We start from the raw sequence: 27,717 nt of genomic DNA on the forward strand, positions 1-27,717 counted from the left end.
ATAAAATTAATATTTACTTGATCTACTTCTCAAGTTGTAATATTTTCTTGAATATATTCTGCTAGGATTTTTTGTTTGTTTTATCTTTTATTTACCTTAACAATTATAATTCTGTTTTTACCTAGTGGCTGCATTTTACTGTCAACTTACTAGTGAAGAATTAAGTTTAATCTTATTTTGTATCTTTTAGCCAGTATCAGCTGGATAAACTCCTGTTTCCTCCTTATGAAATGACTAACATGGTAAAAAAAAAAAAAAAAAGTTACTACTTTTTGTTCAGTTTCTAAGTAATCAGATATTTTAAATACCCAAATTCTTGTTCTTTTCTAGAAGAGTCTGTGTTCATTTATTCTGGAATATCACATTAAGGATCAAAGTCATTCCTAACTCTGGTTCTCAAACTGTATAGTTATGTTTCTAGAAAAGCTATGTTGATGATTGATCAGTAGGAACCCAATAATTTTTTCTTAACATTTTTAAAACATGGGTGTTTTCTTTATTAAACATAGTTTTCATAAGTCTTACTCATATTTTGTTTAATTTTTGGTATAACAGCATATACCAAATAGCATCCCACAACTTTACATTTCCTATGATTAGAAGGCACACTAAAGGTATTATTTTTTTTTAACATCTTTATTGGAGTATAATTGCTTTACAATGGTGTGTTAGTTTCAGCTTTATAACAAAGTGAATCAGCCATATGCATACATATATCCCCATATCCCCTCCCTCTTGCGTCTCCCTCCCACCCTCCCTATCCCACCCCTCTAGGTGGTCACAAAGCACCGAGCTGATCTCCCTGTGCTATGCGGCTGCTTCCCACTAGCTATCTATTTTACATTTGGTGGTGTATATATGTCCGTGCCACTCTCTCATGAAGGTATTATTTTTAAGTGAGAGCTTTTAAAGGTACAAATGTCAAATACCTTACAGTAGTAGAAATACTAACTCTAAAAAAATGAACGCCTTTATACTAATAAGTGCTCAAAAGAATAGTTACTATGGCATCTGTCAGGCGCTGTCTGGTGATCATCCTATGCTTTCCGGAATCCTCCCAGCCCTCTGTGTTCTCGTAGCTTCAACTCTGGTTCATATCCTTTTCATCTCTTGCAGAGTTACAACCTTTCTGCTTGTCACTTACCCTCATTATTGTGCTGTCTCTTATTTTTTAGCCCGTCCTGCTTACTGTTTCCCTGAGAGAGCTTCCCAAGGCACAAATCTGATATCACTCCCCTATTCAAAACAAGAGAAAACAACAACAACAAAAATCTTTGGCTCCACATTCTCAGCAGTGCTTCTCAAACTTTCCCTCAAATTCTCCCTCATTTGTCTCTTCTCCTCAAATTGTAAGGAATAGTGAACCTGAATTAGCCTATGGCAAGAGTGAAATTGCTTTGAAGCTTCATGTTCTGTCTGAAAAATTCACATTAATTTTATGCTCTAGGAAAATTGGATTTAATATAAAAACAGTGACAAACTCATTTAACTTCCCTCCAAATTTTTTACATAAACTTGCCACTTATGGAAGATGCACCACAATTATCCTATGATTTTTCCATACTCCTGTATTACCATGGAGTACTCAGACCTCACCTGAGAAGCATGACATACTAGGATAGAATTCTAAGACACTAGGCTTTTTTTTTTTTTTTTTTGGTGGTACGCGGGCCTCTTCCTGTTGTGGCCTCTCCCGTTGCGGAGCACAGGCTCCGGACGTGCAGGCTCAGCGGCCATGGCTCACGGGCCCAGCTGCTCCGCGGCATGTGGGATCTTCCCGGACCGGGGCACGAACCCGTGTCCCCTGCATCGGCAGGAGGACTCTCAGCCACTGCGCCACCAGAGAAGCCCTAGACTCTAGGCTTTTTGTGACTTGGCCCCTGCCTACATTTCTAGTCTCATTTTTTATTGGTTCTACATTGGATTCTACTCTAATGTTTTAAAGCTACCTCCATCCTTGAGTACTTCATGCCACTGTGATTTGGTGTTTGTCTTTGTTAGTGTTTTGGAATGTTATTATAGTGATTAATTTATCATGAATAATATTTATAATAATTAGAATTATTTATAGTGAATAATAACAGTGCTGTGAACACTGGTTCTTATTCATTGTAGCTATCGTGTATATGTGTGTGTCTATATGTGTGAATAGTCTTTTGCAACTCTGACTTTAGAATTTTGATTAGTTAAGGTAATGCCCTAATATGTGGTTTTTAATTGTATTTCTATAAATTGTTTATATTTTATGGTTAACCTGATTCTGTTTCAGTAGCATTGCTACTGGGGTTTCAAATTGGAGAAATAATGACATTTATTTACTATATTGTTTGAGTTCACTCAGTTGTTTTTTTACATATCGTATGCATGTACCTGTATTTTGTTTTTGTTGTATTTATTTTAAAATCTGAAAGAGATTTTATTGTGTAATTAGAAGAAAATGTGAAGTGCTTAGGGCTAAATAGAAGAAACATTCTGTTGTCTCACTTTGGGTGTTATTAACTTTCATTTCAAAGTACTCTATTAGGGTAGTTAGTTGAGAAGCTTGATGGTTAATTCATAGAGGCCCATTTGAAAGCACAGCACTTTTTAGAATAACAAACCACCAAATGTAGGAAACTCTGGTTGATTTTCCTTTTAAAATCTATTTATTCCCATTTTTCTTTTGTTATTAAAAAACCAATAGAATTTTCTCACATGCTTTGTGTTCTTTAACTGTGGGATTTAAAAATATACATGATTTGTTTTCTCTAACAGTGTATTCAGTAATTATTGCCTCTTTTTAAACTGACAGTACTGGGATGTTTTTGCATTATGAAATCATTCTTTTTCTTATTGAGAATGTCATTTTGCTTACTTCCAAAAGTTACTTTTCTTAGTGTAGTAGTTTGTACTACTTAAAAGTTATCTATTATGTTTTCTTTTTTAGTGTAGTTAATCAGAATTAACTTACGGGTTCTGTGTCTCTTCTGTGTATTTTATTATCCTATTCCCAGTGTAACAAGAACACTGAAAGCTGCTAAAGGAATATATTTCTACATTTCTGGGCCACCACTGGCTCAGTGAATTTCTAGTCTTGGCAGAAATTCTTTAAAAAGTGTTTCAGCAATGCTTGTTCTTGCTCTGAAAACACATTTGAGAAGAGGAGTGTTTTGTGGTTTGCATCACAATGCTGAGTGTTAAACAGTCCAAAGACGTCTCCCTACCTTATAGCCAGTGACCCTTAGGGTCTCCAGGGCTCATCTCTCATCTGTGGGCAAAAAGCTTTATGCTTAGCTCTGCTTAGCCCAGCAGAAACAGGCTGATGAAAGAATGTTAAGACATAAAGAAAGAAAACAAAATCATCTATAAATTTAAATATCTATAATTGCTTATTAGAAACCCTGGCTCTGTTTTTACTTTGTTTGCCTAAGAGGCAGTCGCCTCAGTCGGAGGTGATAGTGTGCACTGAGGGGTACTGAGTGAGAAGTGGGGGCATCAGACCACCTAGAACACTTGTCTGTATTAGCTGTTTTGGCTCATGATTTTCTGCAGAGGATTGTCTTTGGTTGCTATACTGAATGTCTTCCATTTTTTTCCTCCAGACCTTTCTCCACCCTTCTTACCTGCTTTGTGTCCTCGGAGGCCGACTGTACTGTGAAAAGCACTAACAGGGCTCTCTTATTCTCTGATTTCTGATTGCATTTGGCCAGAGCCACTAGTGGGAGATCAAAGGGCAGAGGAGAGAGAGATTGGGGCATTTATTCACCCAGCTCCATCTCTGTGAGGTTACTGTGGCTTGGCTGTTTCCTCTTTCAAAGGTCACAGTTTCTTTCCAATGGAACCCTCCATGCAACTAAGCTCTTTGGGTTGTTGTAATCATTCCCCTTGCCTTTATTAGGCCTAGGGGTTGTAGGGGACTGACTGTTGCTAACCATGGGCTTTCTGTAAACTTTTGTAGATAGTCTCTTTAAAAAATTCTCTCCAGTTACTTAGTCTTTGAGTGTACCATCTGTTTCTTGCTGAGACCCTGACGCTGTTGCCTACTCAGTCTCCGTTCTTCCTCTTGTCTTTCCTAGTAGCACCCAGATTTTCCTTTGAGGACCTGCCCTTCATTATTTAGGGACTGCATGGTTTGAGTGGATTTGCTTTCTGTCCCTATCTGTAGAAGTGACATAAACCAACAAACAGAATTCTTCTCTTTTGCCATTGGAATTGGTTAAAGGATGGGCAATAACCTGGGTGTAAGCCAGTCAGCACATGGTAGTCCCTTGGCCACAATGATTATTTCAGCCTAGTATAATAAAGAACCTTAGGACTTTGGTTGTTAAGGTAATTCTTTCTTCCCACGGGATATGAATGCAGAGACACATTGCTCAGATTGTAGCTGACATTCTGAGGACAGAGCAGACATCCAAAGCAGGATTGACCTGGAAAGAAAGGAAGAAAGGAAGAAAGGGAGGGAGGGAGGGAGGGAGGGAGGAAAAATAGAGGCTGAGCTAGAGCCCCGATCAAACTATATATGAAGCCTGACCTACCTTTGCATTTCTTAGTTATGCAAGACCCTAACTTCCCTTTATTTTTCATTTATTTCAAGTTGGGTCTTATGCTATTACCAACCAGTACTATCCTAAATAATACAGAATTTTAATTAAAAAATCATGAAATTTTGTTATTGAAAAGGATGGTAGAAGACATTTTATCCAACCCTTTTGCTTAAGACATGAACACAATTTACAGAGTCCTGAACACATGGTTTCTAGCACATTTTTAACACCTTTAGTTTCAAAGAAATCACTGTTTTGTAAGGTATCCTACTCCATCTTCAGACAGCTTTTGTTATAAATGTCTTATTTATATTAAATATGTAAAATTTATTTCCCTGAAATTTTGATTTCTTGATCCAACTTCTCCCCTCTAGTAGCACAGAGAAATTATGGTATTCTCTTTTTTAACTTATAACTTCACCTCCTTCAAACCACTGCATTTAGGACATGAGTCTGAGTTTCCTCACCATCTTGTTTATTTTTCTCTGAACGCACACCACTATCATTTTGTCATTGCATCTCTTAAAATGTGGCGCCCGAAATCGAGTATGGTAGTCTAGTTGAGATCTCCTTGTAATCCCTCAGCCAGAGCAAATTCTCTTTTCTCTGGATTTCTATAATAACAATAATAACCTTTGTTTATTAGATGCCTGCTGTTGCCAGGCACCGAGCTTCATTTACATTATATTTAATCCTTTTTTCAAGGCTGTGAGATCAGATTTTTTTATTCTCATTTTACTGATAGGGAAACACAGATGCAAAATTAATGTCAAGCAATTTGCCCAAAGTCATTCAGCTTAGTAGTAGTAGAGTGGAGAAAAGCTAATGTCTTTTTTATTCCGAAGTTTATATTCTTATCCCACACTGTATTATGATTGTAATTCCCCTGCATACACTCTATATTGTGTTTCAAAGGACAGGGATTATGTAATATTTACCTTTGTGTCACCAGTGTTTAACCTAGAACCTGACACACTGTTCCCAGGGAAGTTTAAAACAGAAGGAGATGACCCACCTATTTGTTCTAAAATGCTGTACTTCTGTTAATGTGTGTGACACGTGGCAGGCTTTCAGGATTAGTTTGTAAGATGAACAAATTTTGCATTGTAAGACTGTGTTAGCTTTTTAGGCCGTGAACTCCGTTTCCATATAATTATTCTATCAGTCAACTGTTTATTGCATGTGAGTAAGCTGAAAGCTATAAACCCTCTCTCCAGAAAAGTTCTAATGTTCATAGGCACACAGAAATTTGCATGTAATTTCAAGGGGTTGTGGATCTCTTGTAATTTACCCCTGATCTCGCTCTGGGAGATTTTAGACCTAAACTGAGAAGCACCTTTCCACGCCAGTGTAATTTTGATTATGTGTTTGGGACTTCACCTGAGTATGGACCATTTAAACAGGTCCAAAGCTGCTTCTTGAGAAGAGTTTTCAGCAGAAACTTCTGTGGACCACATTTATGCATATGTGGGATGATCCTGTCTCTGGGCAAGAAAATAAATCCGACTTCTTAATTTTCTTTCTAAGAAAGTCACCTGTGTCACTTTACGTTTGATGTAGAAGCTCATTGTTCTCTGGTCACCCAGTATTACTAACACTTTACCTATTGTGCCTGACACAGGGTGGATGTACAGAATTCTTTTTCTTAGAGTCCAAGATATTACAGTGTAATGTTTCTCACTTAACGTGTGTTGTTACAAAGGTTGATATAAAGAATGTCACTTGAAAACATATCAAGACTATTCACAATGAGTATTTGTTGATACAAAGGTTAATATAGGGCTTCCCTGGTGGCGCAGTGGTTGAGAGTCCGCCTGCCGATGCAAGGGACACGGATTCGTGCCCCGGTCCGGGAGGATCCCACATGCTGCGGGAGTGGCTGGGCCCGTGAGCCATGGCCGCTGAGCCTGCGCGTCCGGAGCCTGTGCTCCGCAACGGGAGAGGCCACAACAGTGAGAGGTCCGCGTACCGCAAAAAAAAAAAAAAAAACAAGGTTAATGTAAAGAAAATGTCTCTTTAAAAATATCAAGACTATTCACAATAAGTATTTATTGCTATGAAAAGTTTCCCTTTTTTGTTCGATTTCTGAGTCTCTAACTTAGTGTGAGTCTCTCAACTTGTTTTCTAGGCATTTGACACTTAATTTTGTGCTTATTTACTCTCATTATCTTTAGATTTCCTTCGTCCTTAATGCTTGTACATTTTCTTTGTGAATTTGAAGATTTCTGTTAAACTTTTGTTACCACCTGAATGCCAAGATAGCATTAGAATTCACTGTATTTGTTTGAGCCTGTATTTGCAAGCATATTCTTTGCCTCTTTTCCTGCCATCCCCTTTCACCCAGCTCCAGCCCGCCCCACCCTATCCGCTTTGCCCCAGCTAATCAGTTTTTATATCTTTCCTTAACCCACTACAGTGATTATCTGCTTCTAGTTCCCAGCTTGCCTTTATTTCCTGAACTTTGGATCTTCTGTTACTCTCAAGTTCAGCTGCTGGCTTTTGACTTCCGATCAGTCTCCTTCTCTCTGAGTTTATACCTTGTTCGTTTTTCGCATGCTGATCTAGAGTAGAAGTAATGGCAATAAACAAGAACGTGTGAATCTGGGAAATTTTAAATTTTGAAATAATCACAAACTTACAGAAAGGTCGTAAGTACTGTACAAAGAACTATTTTTCCCTAAACTGTTTGAGAGTGAGCATTGACCTACTCTCTATCAACCTGAGTACTTTACTGTGTATTTTCTACAAATATGGACTTTCTCCAGCATAAACACATCACTACCATCAAACTCAAAATACTACCGTCAAATCTACAGATCGCGTTTAAGTTTTGCCAGTTTTCCCATTAATATCTTTTATAGTGAAAGGATCCAGTTCAGAATCATATATTGCACTTAGTTGTTGTGTCTTTTTAGTCTTCAGTCTGGAATAACTTGTCTTTTCCAACCTTGACCCTTTTGAAGATTACAGGCCAGTTACTTTATAGAGTGTCCTTCAATTTGGACATTCTATATAATTAGATTAGTTCTGCATAATTAGACTCAAGTTACATAACCTTGGCAGGAATATCACAGGGTGATGCACGTTTTAGATTTGTCCCATTGCTGATAAAGTTAACTTTGATCCCTCTGATTGACTTTTATTAAAGTGGTATCTGCCAGGCTTCTATAAGCAAAGTTTTTCCCTTTGTAATTAATAAGGATTTTTGAGAGGAGATACTTTAGTTAAGACTGTATAAATATTCTACAGGCATACCTCATTTTAGTGTGCTTTTCTTTATTTGCTTGTCACAGATATTGCATTTTTTACAAATTGAAAGTTTGTGGCAACCCTGCATCAAACAAGTCTGTCGGCACCATTTTTCCAACAGCATTTGCTCACTTCATGTCTCTGTGTCACATTTTGGTAATTCTCACAATATTTCCAACTTGTTCATTATTATTATATTTGTTATGGTGATCTGTGATCAGTGATCTTTACTATTGCAAAAAGAGTATGATGTGCTGACAGCTCAGATGATGGATAGCAATTTTTTAGCAATAAAGTATTTTTTAATTAAGGTATGTACTTGTTTTAGACATAATGCTACTGCACACTTAATATACTAGAGTATAGTATAAGCATAACTTCCATATGCACTGGGAAACCAAAAAATTTGTGTGACTCACTTTATTTTGATATTCACTTTATTGCAGTGGCCTGGAACCAAACCCACAATGTCTCTGAGGTATGCCTGTATTCCCTTTCTAGTGTTCAATTTATTGATTTATTATTTTATGTCAAAAATAAACTCTTGGTTTCCTCTGTTGTCCAACGGTTTATACTCCATTACTATCATTACTTACCTTGATGCTTTAATTGTTTTACGTTTGGACAGTGGGAGCTTCTATAAGCTGGCTCCTAGGTCCTCTTTTTAAATAAACTTTTTGCTTTGGAATAATTTTAGATTTACAAAAGAAGTTACAAAGAGAGTACATAGAGTTCCTATATATTCTTTACCCAGTTTCCCCTAATGTTAAATCTTGTAACCAAGGTACACTAGTCAAGACTAAGAGATTACATTGGTACATTGTTATTAACTGAACTGTAGACTTTGGATTTGATTTGTTTTTTTCACTTATGTCCTTTTCCTGTTTCAGGATCCAGTCCAGGGTACCACATTGCATTTAGTTACCACATCTCATCTCCTTAATTTCCATTCTGCATCAGTTTCTCAGTCTTTTCTTGTTTTTCATGATCTTGATAGTTTGGTCAGAAACTTTTTAGAACACCCCTCGGGTTTGTATGATGTTTTTCTCATGGGAGATTAGGGTTATGGAATTTTGGGAAGAATTCCATAGAGGCAAAGTCCACTTCTGATCATGTCATTTCATGGGGTACATGACATCAATATGACTTTCACTGGTGTTGTTAACCTTGATCATTTCCTTAAGATGATGTCTGCCACATCACTCCTCTGTAAAGATACTATTTTTCCCATTCACTGTTCTTTAGAAACAAGTCACTAATTCTAGCACACACTTAAGGGAAAGGTCCTTTTTTTTTTAAATTAAAGTATAGTTGATTTACAATGTTATGTTAGTTTCAAGGGTACAACATAGTGATTCAATATTTTTATAGATTACACTCCATTTAAAGCTATTATAAAATATTGGCTATATTCCCTGTGTCATATATTGTATCCTTATATATTTTTTCCATAGTACTTTGTACCTCTTCATCCTCTACCCCCATTGTGCCCTTTCCCGTGTCCCTCTCCCCACTGGTAATCTCTAGTTTGTTCTCTATATCAGTGAGTCTGTTTCTGTTTTGTTATATTCATATTTTGTTGTATTTTTCAGGTTCCACATGTAAGTGATAACATGCAGTATTTGTCTTTCTCTGACTTATTTCACTCAGCATAATACCCTTCAGGTCCAGCCATGTTGTTGCAAGTGGCAAAATTTCATTATTTTTTATGGCTAATATTCCATTGTATATATATACACACACCACATCTTTTTTATCCATTCATCTTTTGATGGACACTTAGGTTGCTTCTGTATTTTGTCTACTGGTCCTATGTACTTTTGACATGTCCCGTCATTCACTGAGCACTTCCCTTTGCTTTTGACACAATACCCTGTTGCAGCTTGTTTTATTTTCTGTGCTTTAGCTCTTGAATCATCCATTTCATGAGAGACTGAATGCTTGTTTTCCCCCAAATTCATATGTTGAAGCCCTAACCCCCAGTGTGGCCGGGGTCTCTATGGAAGTAATTAAATTTAAAGGAAGTCATCAGGGTGGGGCCCTGATCTGATAGGATTATTGCCATTGAAGAAAAGACACCAGAGAGCTCTCTTTCTGCTGTGTGCCTCACCCCCAGCCCAACCCCGATGTGTGCAAGCACCAAGGAAAGGCCATGTGAGGGCATAGGGTGAAGGTGGCCATCTACAAGCCAGGAAGCGAGATCTCAGCAGAAGCCAGATCAACTAGAGCCTTGATCTTGCAATTCTGACTTCCAGATCTGTGAGTAAATTAAGTTTCTGTTGTCTATGATATTTTGTTATGGCAGCCCTAGATGACTTTTATAAAGCCTAGTTTCTTTTGGGGGAAAATACTATTAAGAAGCCAAGATCTGGGAACTAGATGTACTCATTGCCGCTGAGATATCACTGCTGTCAGTTCCTCTTAGTAGGCAGAGCAAGAGAATATATGAGTGTATGTATGTGTGTACACACATATATTTACACCTATATGTGTCTGTCTATTGAAAGGAATGAGTTCACACTGATATATCAAATTGCAGTCTAACTCCGTAGAGTTCTTTCCAGTTTTCTCCCATTCCATGTTTGTTACTTTTTTTTTCTGACAGTGAGAAACCTGGTGTTCATTGTCCTTAATATATTTACTTATTTGAACAATCCTCCTTTAAGTAATCAATCTCCCATCACCCCTGCAGATGACTGTGCCCTCCCGCATGCAGACACCCACCTCATCCAGTATAAGCTCCATCCTTCTGTACTGGGCTCTTCCACTGGCCAGAAGGCTTCCTCACCTTGCCTGAGTTCTGACTCTCTGTGCTGGGGTTTCCTTCTGGGCAGATATCCTCCTCACCTTGCTTGAGCTCTGAAACCTGTGGTATGAAATAAGATATTTTGTGTGAAATGTGTGTAAGGGTACAGTAAGTGATATCTACTATTAGTGGTGCTGTGGCGGGCAGAATTTAGAAATGGCCCCCCAAGATTTCTAATCCATGGAACTGTGAATGTGATAAGGTACCACATGTGTGATTGTTACATTACATGACAGAAGGGGATGTTTGCAGATATAATTAAGGTTACTACTCAGTTGACTTAGGGGTATCAAAAGGGAGATTATCCCAGTGAGCCATATCTCATCATACTAGCCCTTTAAAAGCAGAGCGTTTTCTCCAGCTAGTAGCAGAGGGAGAAGTCAGATGATCTGAAGCACAAGAAGGGTTTGATGCACTGTTGCTGGGTCTGAAGATGCAGGGGGGCCACATACAAGGATTTTAGAGCAGTCTCTAGATGCTGAGTGTGGTCCCCAGCTGATAGCCAGCGAGAAAATGGGGACTTCAGTTGTACAATTGCAAGAAACTGAATTCTGCTAACTGCCTTAATGAGTGGAAGTGCATTCTTTCTTAGAGCCTCCAGATAAGAGCCCAGCCTGCCTAAGCCCTTGATTTTGGGCCTTGAGAGACCCTAAGCAGAGAATGCATTTGAGCCTGCCGGAACTTTTGACCTACAGAACTGAGAGATAATAAATGGGGATTGTTTTAAGCAATTTAATTTGTTGCACAGCAATGGAAAACGAATACAGTATTACATCCGGGTGATACTGGAAAGAGAGAACATTTGTGTCAGAGAAAAGGAGATCGTGATTTCTGTAGGATTGTTCTTTGGGAGACATGGTTATGTAAATCTATCTCCTGGGGATATCTATAAGCAAGAACTGCTCAAGGAGAACCTCTTACTGCTAGATACATAATATTCATTAATTTGAGGTATGTAAATATTTTCTTTTAAAGAAGTGAGTTATGTATCAGGTTAGTGTAAAGAGAGTAATTGTTTTTTCTTTTTGAGCACTTTAAACATATTGGTTTATGTTCAGATGGTAAAATAATCTTAGAAAAATACTGTATTGGAGTTGATAAAGGTAATATGTAGAAACAAATATTCATGCACTTAACAAATATTCAAGGTCTGCTTTTTGCCAAATGTTGGAGACCTTTTTACGAACAAGGCCAGCTACATGCTATTTGCTACTAATAAGCCTACAATCTAATAAAGATACAGATATATAAGCAGTTAAAATACAGATGATAGGTGCTATAAGTGTTGCAATGGAAAAAGTAAAAAATGCTATGGGAGCCCAAAAGAAAGATACCTACTCCACACCTGAGAGATTCAGAAAGGCTTCTTAGAGAAACTCATTTAAGCTGAAAACCAGGGAGAGAGAAATTAACTAGGGGAAGGGAGAGAAAGGGAGACGTGAGGAATATTCATAGTGGTAGTAACAAGATATATCAAGTCCTAAAGAAAAGAAAAAGCATGGCCAAGAGTTAGGGCATTGTGTAAGGAGTAGAGTTTGAGAGGAGTAGATAAGGAGTAGATAAGGAGTAGAGTTTGAGAGGGGTAGTGATTCAATATAAGTCTAGCACATTAAGTAGGACCAGATGATTGTAAGACATTTAAGGAAGTTTGGATTTTATTTTAAGGGAAATGAGGATCCATTGAAATATTTAAACAAGGGAGTGATGCTTTCAGATTTCTAGCTGTCAAGAAGTAAAATTATGTTGTTTTTGTTTTTATCTCCCAAACTTTGTTCTTACCCTGATCTCTGTCCTAAGGTTAGGAGGTCAGTGATGCAGTAAGCGTTAGGAATGCGATGGAAATGAATAGTTCATAGGTTTTATTTTTGTATTGATGATACTTAAGATATAGTATTCATTGTGTTTGCTCTAAGGTCTGTCAACCTGGGTTTGAATCCCAGATTTGTTACATACTGTCTATACAAGCCCCTTCTCTAGGGCTCAGTATCTTCCACTTTAAAATCTATAATAACATCCAACTTTAAAATCCATATCATGGGTTTGTTAGGGTTAAACAAAATTATTTCAATAAAGGGCCTGAGAGAAAGTAAACATTCAATAAATTATTATACTGCTAATAAAAAAGCTGAAAGTTTACTTAATTTTTTTTTAAGCCAAGTCAAAATGTTCCCCTGGCAAAGAGTAGGTATTCAAAAGAACTTTCCAGCAAAACAGCTGTATTGAAAGCTGTTAAAAGTTTAGCCAAGTTAAAATTGACACCGCATTTACTCAGCCAGTACCACGAAATGTATCATATGATGGGCCTTGCGTTGGGCCCAAAACAGTATTATCTGGTGTGTAACATTCAAATGCAGTTCTGAGCAAGCAATAGCTTGTATAGGTGTGGAGCCCAGGAGAGAAATTTGAGGTGGAGATAAAAATTTGGAGATGACTGGCATGAAGATGGGACTTAAGTCATCTCAGTAGATGCAGAAAAAGCATTTGATAACATTTAACACCCATTCATAATAAAAACTCATAGCAAACAGGAATAGAATACAAATTCCTCAAACTTAAAGATTATCTAGAGAAACCAAAAGCAATCATCTTCCATGGTGAAATATTGAAAAATTTCCCTTCGAGATTAGGAGCAATACCAGAATCACTTCTATTCAAGATTGTACTGGAAATGATGGCTAGAATAATATGGCTAACTCCAACTGACTAAAAACTGATAAGTGAAAGAAAAAATTTAAAAACTTTTGGAAGACAAACTATCGTATGACCTTGGGTAGGAAAGGATTTCTTAAGACACAAAAAACAGAAATTCTAAAGGAAAAAGCTGATACATTTGGCTTCATTAAATGAAAAACTTCTCTTTACCAAAAGTACCCACAAATAAAATGACAGACCACTTACTAGGGGAATACATATATAATATGCTTCCCAACAAGGAATTAGTATCCAAAATATTAAAAAAAAATTCTACATGTCAATAAAAGAAAATATAGGGCTTCCCTGGTGGCGCAGTGGTTGAGAGTCTGCCTGCCGATGCGGGGACATGGGTTCGTGCCCCGGTCCGGGAAGATCCCACATGCCGCGGAGCAGCTGGGCCCGTGAGCCATGACCGCTGGGCCTGCGTGTCTGGAGCCTGTGCTCCGCGACGGGAGAGGCTGCAGCGGTGAGAGGCCCGCGTACTGAAAAAAAAATAAAAATAAAAAATAAACACAATAGAAAAATGGGCAATAAAGATAAGTAAATGTTTATCAGAAGAGAAAATAAATGGTAAACAAATATGAAAAATACCTGTATCAGAGTTCTTCTGAGAAACATTATATATAAAATTTATATTAATATGTATTTATACTATATACATTCATAGAGAAATTGATTGATTGATTGTGAGGGCTGGCTAGTCTAAAATCTGTGAGGTATACCAGCAGGCTAGAAACTCAGGCAGGTGTTGATGCTACAGTCTTGAGGCAGGATTTCTTCTCCAGAATACCTCGGTTTTTCTCTTAAGCTCTTCAGCTGACTAGATGGGGCCCACCTGCATTATCCAAGGTGATCTCCTTCACTTAGAGTAAACTGATTGTAGATATTAACCATATCTAGAAAATACCTTTGCAGCAACACGTAGATTACTTAAGAACTGGATTCTGTAGCCAAGTTCACACACAAAACTAGCCATCACAATGCCCTGCCTTATTAATCAAGGGAATGCAAATCAAGAGCACAAGGAGGTATGATTTTATATCCACTAAATTGACAAAATTTAAGTGTCTGATGAGACCAAGCATTGTAAGGACTCCCATATACCATCGATGGGAATGTAAACTGTAACAGTCTGGTAAAGAAGCTGGCCCTTTCTTGTAAAGACGATCCTTTGCATGTGTATAGCCCAGGAATTTCCCACTTTCAGAAATTTTTGCACAGGAACACCAGGAGATAACGTAAAATTTACAAGAAGGTGACAGTAGTTTAATAGCAAACAGTAGCAAAATAGCAACAACCTGGAAACAAATCAGATATTCACTGATAGAAAAATAGATATGTAAACCATACTAAAATCACAGAATGGAATGTTAAACCATAGTGAATAAATGAACAGTAGCCATGTGGATCATGAGTGAATTTTAGAAACATAATATTGAGTATAAAAAGCAAGGCAAAGAAGATTAAAAATAGCATAATACCATTTTTATAAAGCTCAGAAACAAACCAAAACAATGTATTATTTGGGGATACAAAGCTGCCTGAGGACTCCAGCTATGGGGGATGGGCTAGTGCAGGAAGGCATAGTTAGATGGAACAGTGTTGCCAATGTCCTAGTCTTTAAGTTTGGTGTAGAGCTCCTGGGTGCTTATTTCATTATTATGCCTCATAATATATGTTACAGATAATCCTTTTGTATTACCAAATCACTTACAATTTTAAAAGAACATAAATAAAAATATTTTTTTCATTCCAAAAAAGTGGAATTTAAAAGCAAAGTGCTTTAATCTATGAAAGCCCTTTTTAGAACATAAGTCTGCAAAGGGCTTGGAAGACAGTGTGATTCAAGTTTAAAACTAAGGCTGGGTTTCATTCAGGAAGAAGTTCACACCAGCTAGAACAATGATTGTTCGACTCTTGGGGGGTTATTAACAGACTACTTTGAGTTGAAAGCTATTAAACCTCTCCCCAGAAAACATTTCATATGTGGAAAACTTTTCATTTAATTCCAGGGGGTGATGGTGAATCGGGTCTGGAAATAGGTTACTAAAGCTATCTAACAATTACCAAAATCGATGAGCTCATCTTACTGTAAGAAATGTGTAACTGATATTGCTAGTCAGAGGACAAAGTATTTGCATCAAAGGTGCAACTTCATTCCTTAAAGTTAGCTTGTAAGTTGAAAGTGTCATAAAACTAGATTAGAACAGGGAGACATAATTTTAGTCCTTTTTGGTTTTGTGTGGTGTGGAGCACAGTAGAATTTTGGCAAATGGTTGTTAGGACTCTCTTTCAGGTTTTAAGTTTTTAATTTGGCCAACTTGCTGAGGCTCAAGTTGAGGGGTGACCCACTTTTGCCTGGGTCAAGGCAACCAGGGCATGGAGAAAAATAATTGTTTTTTTCTTTGCAGGAAGCTTTGTAAAGTTTCCCAGTTGGCAAAATCTGTATTCCACGTCTGATACATAGGAAAGCTATGATTAGAAATATGGGTGTTTTAAAAATAAAATTTCCAACTGGCAAAATGCATCTTTGAAAACTTAGGTGGTTCTGTTAGCTAAATGAGTAATATAACATGTCAATTGTTTACGGAGACTTGATCAAGTGAAGAGCAGTATCATGTTTTCTTTATCTGGCATTTGACAGCTGTTAACTAGTGAAATGAGAGATTAAAGTTTGTGCAACTAAAAGCACACACTGGATCCTTTCAAACAAAACTGTGTCACCTTCTATATAAAGTATAATATTAAATTAGCTGATTCGCAAAATATATATGGTATGCTGCTGAGAGAGTTATGTTTACTTAATGAGCAATACACTGTTGTTTAAGTTCAAGAAAATATTGAAGCTTACAAGACAAAAAATTACCGTAGCAGTAATATATAAACTAATCTGTATGTTGATCATATTACTATGTAATTCATCAAACAATATTTTACACAATTGATAAGTATATATATTTTAAAACATTTCTAATATTGACTTACTGATAAAGAATACTAAATTATCACCTTTACCTTTCTTATCTTTCTTATCTCAAAGATGATTGTCTTTGTTTCACCCAGCACTATTTTTATACTTTGCCTATTATATCAGTCTCCCCCACTCCCTTATGTTGGATTGAAAGAGAAAATGTTTCTCAACTTGTAACTGTCCTCTTACTTATTTTCCATTTCCATATGATCACTTATTCGGACATTGTGGTGTTGGTTTTATAACTAACTGTGGTAGTATACTATTTCAGTTAATCCTGGAAGAAATAAGGCAGTATAGCATAGAGGTTAAGAGTGTTGTCCCTAGAATCAAGCCAATTGGTGAATCTATACTCAGCAAATTACTGAGTGTAAGCTTTGGCAAGTTACTTGAATTTGCTCTGCTCTGGTTTCCTGATTTTTTAATGAAAGGAGTAAGTTCAATGTTCTGGTACCTAGTAAAAACTAAATGAATGTTAACTATAAAAATATCAGTAATAAGAATTATTATTATATTACTGAATTAATTAGTTTAGGTTGCAAACTTAACATCCTAGCACTTATGTCTGTTTAGTGTATTCATTTGTAAAATAGAACAGGTTGGCTGTACCACTGTCTCACCTGGGGTCCAAATGTCCACTTACGTGATAGTTCAATTCCTTTAAAAAATAATAACTACATCGGTTGTATATTATGAGTAAAATTTTCAAGGCTTAATATCAAGTCAATGACAAAATAAATTATATGCACTTTAATGTTTATGTGAGTGCCTAGTATGCTCAAAGCAATATATATAATATTACAGATAAATATAGTTCTTGTACTCAAGTATTATCGGTTTAACAGAAAGGATTGGAGAAATACAGAGGAAATATGCTGTATTTTCCCAGGTGGATGGAAGTTATGATATCACAGTTTAAAAGTTCAGACTGGATTAGTAATAGAAACTGAACAAACAAGAAAGCCAGTTTAAACATCTTGGGGAGCCAAGGGGAAATAAATTGGACTACATACCATACCTTGGTGGTTGTTACTTGTTTTCATACCCAGGGACCTCTAAATTAGGTTTTAATTTATATTTATTTCTTCTACATGCTGGTATTACCATCTACAGGTGTAACACTTGTTAAAAACTCAGTATGTAGAACACAAGTAGAAACATTTCATATTATTTGTGTTAAGAGAGGCATAAATAAAGTATGACCGTTGTTAGCATAGTGGTGGGAGAGGTGATGTTCTGTGGAAAAGAATTGGAAAAATCTTCATGGAAGAACATTTGAGCTGGGATTTCAAAGGAAGCATGTGATTCTAGATGAAGTTTGGGAGCTGTAGTGGTATGTTTGCCCCATGCTAGATCGAGGTATCAGCGTAATTCAGAATGAGGATTGTGCATGGTATACTCATGCGAGAATGAGTGTTCATCTGAGCAGGAATATGGGCATGTGTAGGGATATATTGGGAGATGTATTTGCAGAGGTATGTTGGTGCCATATCTGGTGGGCCTGAATGCCTTTAATTTAAATAAGTGATGGAGATCCATGGAAGATTTTTTTACATGGGGGATGGTGATGGTAATGGTGGTCGGCTGCTAAGCTGGATCATCTACTAACTGCATTCATGTGTTTATTGAGTTCATGTTTTGTCTCTTTCAGGAAGTTCATGATTTATTACAAGACTATGAGTTAAAGTATTGTTATGTGGACAGAAATAAGCGAACAGGTAAGATTTCTGTTCTAAGCATCTGATTTTAATTCTGCAGGTTGTCGTTATAGAGCAAAAAAGCTAAGTGTCTTTTTATTCTTAAGCTAATCTCTGAAATTCTTAAACATTAAATTATATACATGTTACTTAATTTATTTTCTGAAGGTAATATTATTCTAAATTTTAATCACATAAATTAATATAATATTGGTGGCAGCCATTTGGGGGAGCTCATTCTACCACATGGACGCTGGTGCTGGTAAGCACCATTTGGAATCCTCCCTCTAGGTTATTAGTGCCTGACCTGGCCCTGCTGGGTCAGTGCTGGGATGCATCAGGCCAAGCAACTAAAAGGGTGGGGACACAGCCCCACTCACCAGCGGCCAGGCTGCCTTAAGACCCCTTGAGCCCATAGCCACCAGAGGGGCCAGGACCCAGTTCCACATACCAGTGCATAGGCACTAGCCCTGGGAACCCCAGGGCCCTGCATCCGGAGACCACAGGACCCAGCTCCAGCCACCAGTGGGCAGGTACCAGCCCCAAGACCCCCCTGGGCTCTGGCTCTGCCCACCAGCAAGCTGGCTCTAGCCTCTCAACCAGCCTCACACACCAGTGGGCAGGTACCAGCTCTAGGACATCCTGGGCTCCAGCCATATACACCAGTGGGCAGACCCAAGCCCCAAGACCACCACAGCCCCACAGCCTGCCATGGCAGTACCCAGCCGACTCACCAGCAGGCCGGCACCAGCACTGAGACATCTTGGGCCCCTCAGCCAGCTTCCCCAGAAACCAGCCCCACCTACCAGGAAATCTCACAAGCTTTAGGACACCTAGGACCCTGCAGCCAACTGTGTTAGGAACCGGCCCTGCATGCCAGTGGGCTAAAACCAGCTCAAGGACACCCAGGGCCCTGTAGTTGGATATCCTGGGACCCAGCCCCACCCACCAGTAGTCGGACACCTGCTCTGGGATCCCGGGCCCTGCAGCCAGAGACCCCAGGACACAACTCTGCCTATCAGTTAGCCAGCCAAGCCCCAGAACCCAGCTTTACCTCCTGGTGGGCGGGTACTAGCCCGGGGATCCCCGGGACCCCAACCCTTCCCACCAGTGGGCAGACACCAGCCTCAGGACCACCACAGCACTGCAGCCTGCCCTGTCAGAATCTAACCAACACAACAACAGGAAGGTTAAAAGACAAAAGTAGTAAAATCATTTATATCTGAAATGTGTAGTTAAGGGACACACAAAACCAAAAGATGTAAAATATGATGTCAATAACAGTAAATGGGGGGGAGGGGAGTAAAATGCAGGGTTTTAAAAATGCATTTGAAATTAAAACAGCAAATTAAAATAATAATATAGAGATTTATACATAAAAACCTCATGGTAGCCACAAACCGAAATTCTGTAATAGATATACACAAAAGAAAGAGAAAGAAACCTAAACATAACACTAAAGATAGTCATCAAATCACAAGGGAAGAGAACAAAAGAAGAAAGGAACAAAAAAGTTACCACAAAAACAGTCCCCAAACAATTAACAAAATGGCAATAAGTACATACCTATCAATAATTACTTTAAATGTAAATGGACTAAATGCTCCAATCAAAAGACATAGAACGTGTGAATGGATACAAAAGCAAGAACTATACATATGCTGCCTACAAAAGACTCACTTCAGTTCTGAAGACACACACAGACTTAAAGTGAGGGGATGGAAAAAGGTATGCCATGTAAATGGAAATCAAAAAACAGCTGGAGTAGCAATACTTATATCAGACAAAGTAGACTTTAAGTCAAAGACTGTAACAAGAGACAAAGAAGGATATTACATAATGATCAAGAGATCAATCCAAGAAGAAAATACAGCAGTAATAAAGCAAATATTAACAGACATAAAGGGAGAAATTGACAGTAACACAATAGTACTAGGGGACTTTAACCCCTCACTTACATCATTGGTCAGATCATCCAGACAGAAAATAAGGAAACACTGGTCTTAAACAACACATTAGACAAAATGAACTTAATGGACTTCCATCCCCAAACAGCAAAATACACATTCTTTTCAAGTGCACATGGAACATGCTCCAGGACAGATCACATTGCTAGGCCAAAAATAAGTCTCAGTAAATTTAAGAAAACTGAAATCATATCAAGCATCTTTTCCAACCACAACACTATGAGACTAGACATCAACTGCAAGAAAAAAATTGAAAAAAACATAAACACACATGTGGAGGCTAAACAAAATGCTGCTAAACAACCATTGTATCATTGAAATCAAAAAAGAAATTAAAAAACTCCTGAAGACAAATGAAAACACAATGATCCAAATCTATGGGATGCAGCAAAAGCAATTATAAGGAAAGTTTACTGAGATGCAAGCCTACCTCAAGGAACAAGAAAACTCTTGAACAACCTAAGCTTACACCTAAATAAACTAGAAAAAGAAGAACAAACAAAACCTAGAGTTAGCACAAGGAGAGAAATCATAAAGATCAGAACAGAAATAAATGAAGTAGAGAGACTAGGAAAAAAATAGAAATGATCAATGAAACTAAGAGCTGTTTCTTTGAAAAGGTAAACAAAATTGATAAACCTTTAGCCAGATTCAAGAAAAAAAGAGAGAGGGCCCAGATCAATAAAATCAGAAATGGCAAAGAAGTTACAACTAACACCACAGAAATAACAAAGGATCATAAGAGATTACTGTGAACAACTATATGCCAATAAAATGGACAACCTAGAAGAAATGGACAAATTCCTAGAAATGCACAGTCTCCCAAGTCTGAACAAGGAATAAATAGAAAATATGAACAGACCAATTACCAGAGCATTGAAATTGAGTCAGTAAGAAAAAATTCCCAGCAAACAAAAGTCCAGCACCAGATGTGTTCACAGGTGAATTCTACTAAACATGTAGAGAAGAGTTAACACCTGTCCTTCTCAAACTATTCTAAACAATTGCACAGGAAGGAATACTTCTGAACTCATTTTACAAGGCCAGCATCACCCTGATAACAAAACCAAACACACTACAAAAAAAGAAAATTCCAGGACAATATCACTGATGAACATAGATGCAAAAATCCTCAACAAAACATCAGCAAACGGAAATCAACAATACATTGAAAGGATCATACACCATGGTCAAGCAGGGCTTATCCCAGGGATGCAAGGATAGTTCAATAGCTGCAAATCAATCAATATGATAAACCATATTAATAAATTGAAGAACAAAAATCATGACCATCTCAATATATGCAGAAAAAGCTTTTGACAAATTCAACATCGATTTATGATTAAAACTCTCAACAAAGTAGGGACAGAGGGAACAAACCTCAAAATAGTAAAGGCCATATGATAAGCCCATAGCTAACATCATACTCGATGGTGAAAAGCTGAAAGCATTTCCTCTAAGAACAGGACCAAAACAAGGATGCCCACTCTTGCCACTTTTATCCAACATAGCACTGAATGTCCTAGCCACAGCAGTCATACAATAAAAAGAAAAGAAATCCAAATTGGAAAGAGAGAAGTAAAACTGTCACTGTCACTGCAGGTGACACACAGTACACATAGAAAATTCTAAAGATGCCACCAAAAATTCATCAGTGAATTCAGTACAGTTGCAAAATACAGTGTTAATATGCTGAAATATGTTGCATTTCTATACACTAACAATGAACTATCAGAAATTAAGAAAACGGTCCATTTACCATAACATCAAAAAAACAAAAAAACAAAAAAAACAAACATAGAAATAAGTCTAAGGAGATTTACTCTGTACTCGGAAAACTCTAAGATACTGATGAAAGAAATTGAAGATGACGCAAATAGATGGAAAGATAATACAGTGTTCATGAATTGGAAGAAGTAATATTGCTAAAATGACCATACTACCCAAGGCAATCTACATATCTAATGCCATCATATCAAAGTACCAATAGGATTAGTCACTGAAGTAGAAAAAATAATTCTAAAATTTGTATGAAAACTCAAAAGACCCCAAATAGCTAAAGCAATCTTGAGAAAGAAGAACAGATCTGGAGGTATCATGCTCCCTGACTTCAGACTATACTACAAAGCCACAGTAATCAAAACAGTATGGTACTGGCACAAAAACAGACACATAGATTAGTGGAACAGAATAGAAAGCCCAGAAGTAAGCCCAGACATTTATGGTCAATTAATCCAAGACAAAGGAGGCAAGAGTATGCAGTGGGGGAAAGGGAGTCTGTTCAAGAAATGATGCTGAGAAAAATGGACAGCTCTTGTAAAAGAATGAAGTTGGAACATTTTCTCATACCATACACAAAACTAAACTCAAAATGGATTAAAGACCTAAATGTAAGACAGCAAACCATAAAATCCTAGAAGATAACATAGGCAGAACACTCTTTGACATAAATTGTAGCAATATTTTTTTTGGATATCCCTCCTAAAGCAAAAGAAACAAAAGCAAAAATAAACAAATGGGACCTAATTAAACTTAAAAGCTTTTGCATAGAGGAGGAAACCACTGACAAAATGAAAAGACAACCTACTGAATGGCAGAAAATATTTGCAAAGGATATGACTGATAAGTGATTAATATTCAAAATATATGAACAGTTCATACAGCTCAATGTCAAAAAACCGAACATTTTTACAAGGGAGACATAGAGGTGGCCATCAGGCCCCGTGAAAAGATGCTCAACATCACTAATCATCAGAGAACTACAAATCAAACCCACAATGAAATATTACCTCACACTTGTTAGTATGACTATTATCAAAAAGAGTACAAATAACAAATGTTGTCAAGAATGTGGAGAAAGGGACTCTTGGGCACTTGATGAGAATGTAAATTGGTGCAGCAGCTATGAAAAATAGTACCGAGGTTCCTCATAAAACTAAAAATAGAACTACCGTATGATCAGCAACTCAACTCCCGAGTAAATATCTAAAGAAAGTGAAAACACTAATTCAAAAAGATACATGCACACCCCAATGTTCATAGCAGCTGTTTACAATAGTCAAGATATAGAAGCAACCTAAGTGTCCATCAACAGATGAATGGATAAAAAAGAAGTGGTGCTATGTACAATGGAATACCACTCAGCCATAAGAAAAGAATGAAATTTTGCCTTTTGCAACACATGGATAGACCTGTTTATAATCTATAAACATTTGAATCACTGTGATGTACACCTGAAACTAATATAATATTGTAAATCAACTATACCTCAGTAAACAATTAGGCAAAAAAATGAATTTGCATTGGTTTTTAAAAATATATAATATTACTACAGCTTTATGAATTTTTATAATGAATGTTCTAATGTTATATGTTGTAACATTTTATTGAGTGTTTTTTATATGTTAAGTATCCTTCAGTTTTAATAATATATTACTGGACTTAGTAAATTATGTGATTTGACCTTTAGTTATACAAATTGGGAAAATCGTTTAATTTTTCTGCACATTAGTTTTATATCTGTGAGATTAAAAGCCTAAACTAGATTATTTTCTTTGCGTACATATGATATGTAAATGTTTAAAAACATCTGTTTGAGATGATAAAAAAATAAGAAAACGTATGGAGGATGATGTAACCATTATATATATACTGACTCCCAAATTAGCAAATGTTTTATTGAAGTATTTTATGCTTTTAAAATGTTTTTTGTAAGGGGTGGATGAAATGGGTGAAGGAAGTCAAAAAGTACAAACTTCCAGTTATAAAATAAAGAAGTACTGGGGATGTAATATATAAGGATGGTGACTCTTTGTCACAGTTAATAATACTGTGTTGCATATTTGAAAGTTGCTGAGAGAGTAGATCTTGAAAGTTCTCATCCCAAGAAAAAAGTTTTAACTATGTATGGTGACAGATGTTAACTAGAATTACTGTGGTGACTATTTCACAATATATAAAAATATCAAATCATTATGGGAGACTTCCCCGGCAGTCCAGTGGTTAAGACTCTGTTCTTCCACTTGCAGGGGGTGTGGGTTCAATCCCTGTTCGCAGAACTGAGATCCCACATGTCACGTGGCTTGGCCAACAAAAAAAAAAATCATTATGTTGTACACTTGAAACTAATGTTATTTGTCAATTATACTTCAATTTAAAAAGTTTTTTGAAGTAGTTTTTTGTCTTTAAAAATATTATATACATGCTAGAGCCCTAATGTAGTACTACTGAATGAATACCTCTGATAGTATGGTCAGGAATTCTGCATTTATTTTTTCTGACTTATAAAAAAATTGTAAAAAAGACATTATAGTTAAAGATGAAATTAGTTCCTACCCCTCTCTGGTTCCATTCCCTCCCTCCCTCTAATGATTAATTGTGGTAATCATAGAGCTGTTCACAGATTCTTTTTCTTTTTCTTCTGGTCATGAGGTAAGATAGTGCTTCCTTATTCCTTTTTGAAGTTACCAATGGACATGTGATTTGCTTTTCGATTAATGAAGTGCAGTGGAAATGGCATGTATCCCCTCCAGGTGGAAGATTTCAGAGCTAGCATGTGATTCACTGCTCACCCCTCCACTTGCTAAAGTGATTGAGGAAGGTTACAGAACCTCTTTAAACATAGTCCCAGAGTGACTATAATGAGCAAAGCCTCCTTCCTTCCTTCCTTCCCTCCTTCCCTCCTTCCTTCCTTCCTTTCAGCATGGGATATGCAGCATGAAAAGCAACAAGAAAAAAAAAAACCCTTTTGTTAACCCATTGAAATTGTGGAGCTGTTTCTTGCCTAGGCATCCCATCTAATGCCTGAAATTTGACTATATGTAAAGTTAACAGTGTTGTACTTGGTGTTTTTAAAAACTAAATGTAAATGGCATTCTACTGTATTTTTCATTTAGCAACTTGCTTTTTTTTTTTTTAACCTCTATTTTGTTTTTTGGATCTTTCCACATTGATACTTATAGCTCTAATTCATTGATTTAAACTACTACATATCATTCTGTCCTGTCAATTTATTACCATTGATAAATCTATTCATTACTGATAGACATTTAGGAAGCTTCAACTTTTCCAGCATTTTAAATAATGCTGCAGTGAATATGCTTTTACTTGTCTTCTAATATACATTGCAACTGTTTCTCCACAAGTGAATTACTGGGTTTGTAGGTTATGTACAACTTCAATGTTATAAATATTGACGAAGGCTTTACAGCTGGGAATGGTGCTGTTCCTACCAGTGAGGATGATAGACAGCATAATTGGTGGTTGATTAGAAGGAGTATTCAGAAGTGTTTTGTCTCAAGAGTGGAGAAAACTGACTCTAGATTAATGATGCTAAAAATTTAAAAACAAGACCAGAAAGGATCAAGCCCGTTCCTGATAACCACAACCTAGAACAAAACTCAAGGATATTTATATGAATACAAAAAATCCAGTACCCAGCAAGGTAAAAATTTACAATGTCTGGTATCCAATTAAAAATTACCAGATATGGCAAAGAAGCAGGAAAATACAACCCATAATGAGGAGAAAAACCAATCAATCAAAACTGACCTAGAATTGAAGCAGATGAATTAATGAAAATGGACATTAAAACAGTTTTTATAACTGTGTTTCATATGTACAAGAATTTATAGTAAAAATTGAACATATTAAATAGAGGATGGAAGATATTAAAATATACTTAACTCACACTTTTAGTGGTGAAAACTACAATGTCCAGGATGAAAAATGGGATGGGTGGATGGGATTAACTAGCAGAGTGGACATTGTAGAGGAACAGATTAGTGAATGTGAATACATGGAAACAACAAAAATGAAGCAGAGGAAAAAAGACTATAACACATGAACAGAGTATCAGTCAACTTTGGGCCAACTTCAAGAGTCCTAATGGTGGAGTAATGGAGTCTCTGTAAGAGAGAGCAAGTAGTACAGTAAAAATATTTAAAGAATTAATGGCTGAATTTTTTCCAAATTTGATGAAAACTCTAAACCCAGAGATCCCCAAAGTTTAACCAACCTCAAGCACAAAAACACGAAAAAAACTACAATAAGGTACATTTGTAATCAAATTGTTTGCAATTAGTAATAAAGAGAAAAATCTTAAAAACAGTGCCCCCCCCAAAAAGGGCATATTATTTAGATGGAAAAAGATGACGATGATGCATGTTTATTGGAAACAATGCAAATGAGAAGACCATGGGGCAACACATTTTCTTTCTTTGCTGAAAGAAAAAAAAGATCACCATAAAATTATTAAGATATTAATGAAAGGAATTGAAGACAAATGGAAGGTATTCCATGGTCATGGGTTGGAAGAATTAATATTGTTAAAATGTCCGCACCACTGAAAGCAATCTGCAGATTCAGTGCAATCCCATCAAACATTCCATTGGCATTTTTCATAAAGACTTGAATATAAGACCTGAAATCATAAAACTCCAAGAAGGAAACATAGGTAGTAAGCTTCTTCCTATCAGTCTTGGTGATGATTTTTTGGATTTGACACTAAAGCAAAGGCGACAAAAGTAAAACTATACAGGTGGGACTACATCAAACTAAAAAGCTTCCGCACAGCAAAGAAAACCATTAAAATGAAAAGGCAGCCTACTTAATAGGAGAAAATATTTGCAAATCATATATCTGATAAGGGGCTAATATCCATAATATACAAAGAACTCATACAACTCAATAGCAAAAGAACAAATAGTCTGATTAAAAACCTGGCAGAGGGGCTTCCCTGGTGGCGCAGTGGTTGAGAGTCCACCTGCCGATGCAGGGGACACAGGTTCGTGCCCCGGTCCGGGAAGATCCCGGACCATGGCCGCTGAGCCTGCACGTCCGGAGCCGGTGCTCCGCAACGGGAGAGGCCACAACAGTGAGAGGCCCGTGTACCACAAAAAACAAAAAAACAAAAAAAAACCTGGCAGAGGATCTGAATAGACATTTTTCCAGATTAGGCATATAGATGGCCAACAGATACATGGAGAGGTGTTCAGTATCACTAATCATCAGGGAAATGCAAATCAAAACCACAATTATATATCACCTCACACCTGTTAGAATAGCTATTATCAAGACAACAAGAACTTAGTACTGGAGAGGATGTGGAGAAAAGGAAACTCTTGTGCATTGTTAGTGGGAATGGAAATTGGTGCGACCACTGGAAAACAGTATGGAGGTCCCTCAGAAAATGAAAAATGGAACTACCATTTGTCCAGCAATTCATTCACTTTGGGCTATTAACCTGAAGAAAACGAAAACAGTTACTCAAAAAGATATATGCACCCCCATGCTCATTGCAGTATTATTTACCATAGTCAAGACATGGAAACAACCTAAGTGATTGCTGATGGATGAATGGATAAGGAAGATGCGGTGTATATAGACAATGGAATATTATTTAGCCTTAAAAAAGAATGAAATCTTGCCATTTGTGACAAGATGAATGGGCCTTGAGAGCATTATGCTAAGTGAAATAAGTCAGACAGAGAAAGACAGATACTGTAGGACCTCACTTATAGGTGAAATCTAAAAAAACCAAAAAACATGAGCTCATAGATACAGAGAACAATTGGTGGTTGCCAGAGGCTAGGGATAGGGGTTGGCGAAATGGGTGAAGGGAGTCATAAGGTATAAATTTCCGTATAAAATAAGTCATGGGGATGTAATGTATAGCATGGTTACTATAGTTTGTTTGTTTGTTTGATTTGACCGTACCGGTCTTAGTTGCGGCACACGGGATCTTCATTGCTGCATGCGGGATCTTTAGTTGCGGCATGTGGGCTCTTAGTTTCGGCATGCAGGTTCTTAG

General features: G+C 37.1%; 1 protein-coding gene across 7 annotated transcripts in view; it reads left to right on the forward strand.

The window, feature by feature from the left end:
- The window catches only part of RAVER2 (ribonucleoprotein, PTB binding 2), a 106,761-nt gene that overhangs the window by 2,683 nt on the left and 76,361 nt on the right, over positions 1-27,717 (forward strand). For all 7 annotated transcript variants that reach the window (XM_067726423.1, XM_067726422.1, XM_067726421.1 and 4 more), the window contains exon 2: positions 17,895-17,961. In XM_067726423.1, the coding sequence (XP_067582524.1) occupies positions 17,895-17,961 (67 nt within the window). The remainder of the gene's footprint in view (positions 1-17,894; positions 17,962-27,717) is intronic.

The sequence above is a fragment of the Pseudorca crassidens genome, chromosome 2, assembly GCF_039906515.1.
Source record: "Pseudorca crassidens isolate mPseCra1 chromosome 2, mPseCra1.hap1, whole genome shotgun sequence".
NCBI classification, from domain to species: Eukaryota; Metazoa; Chordata; class Mammalia; order Artiodactyla; family Delphinidae; genus Pseudorca; species Pseudorca crassidens.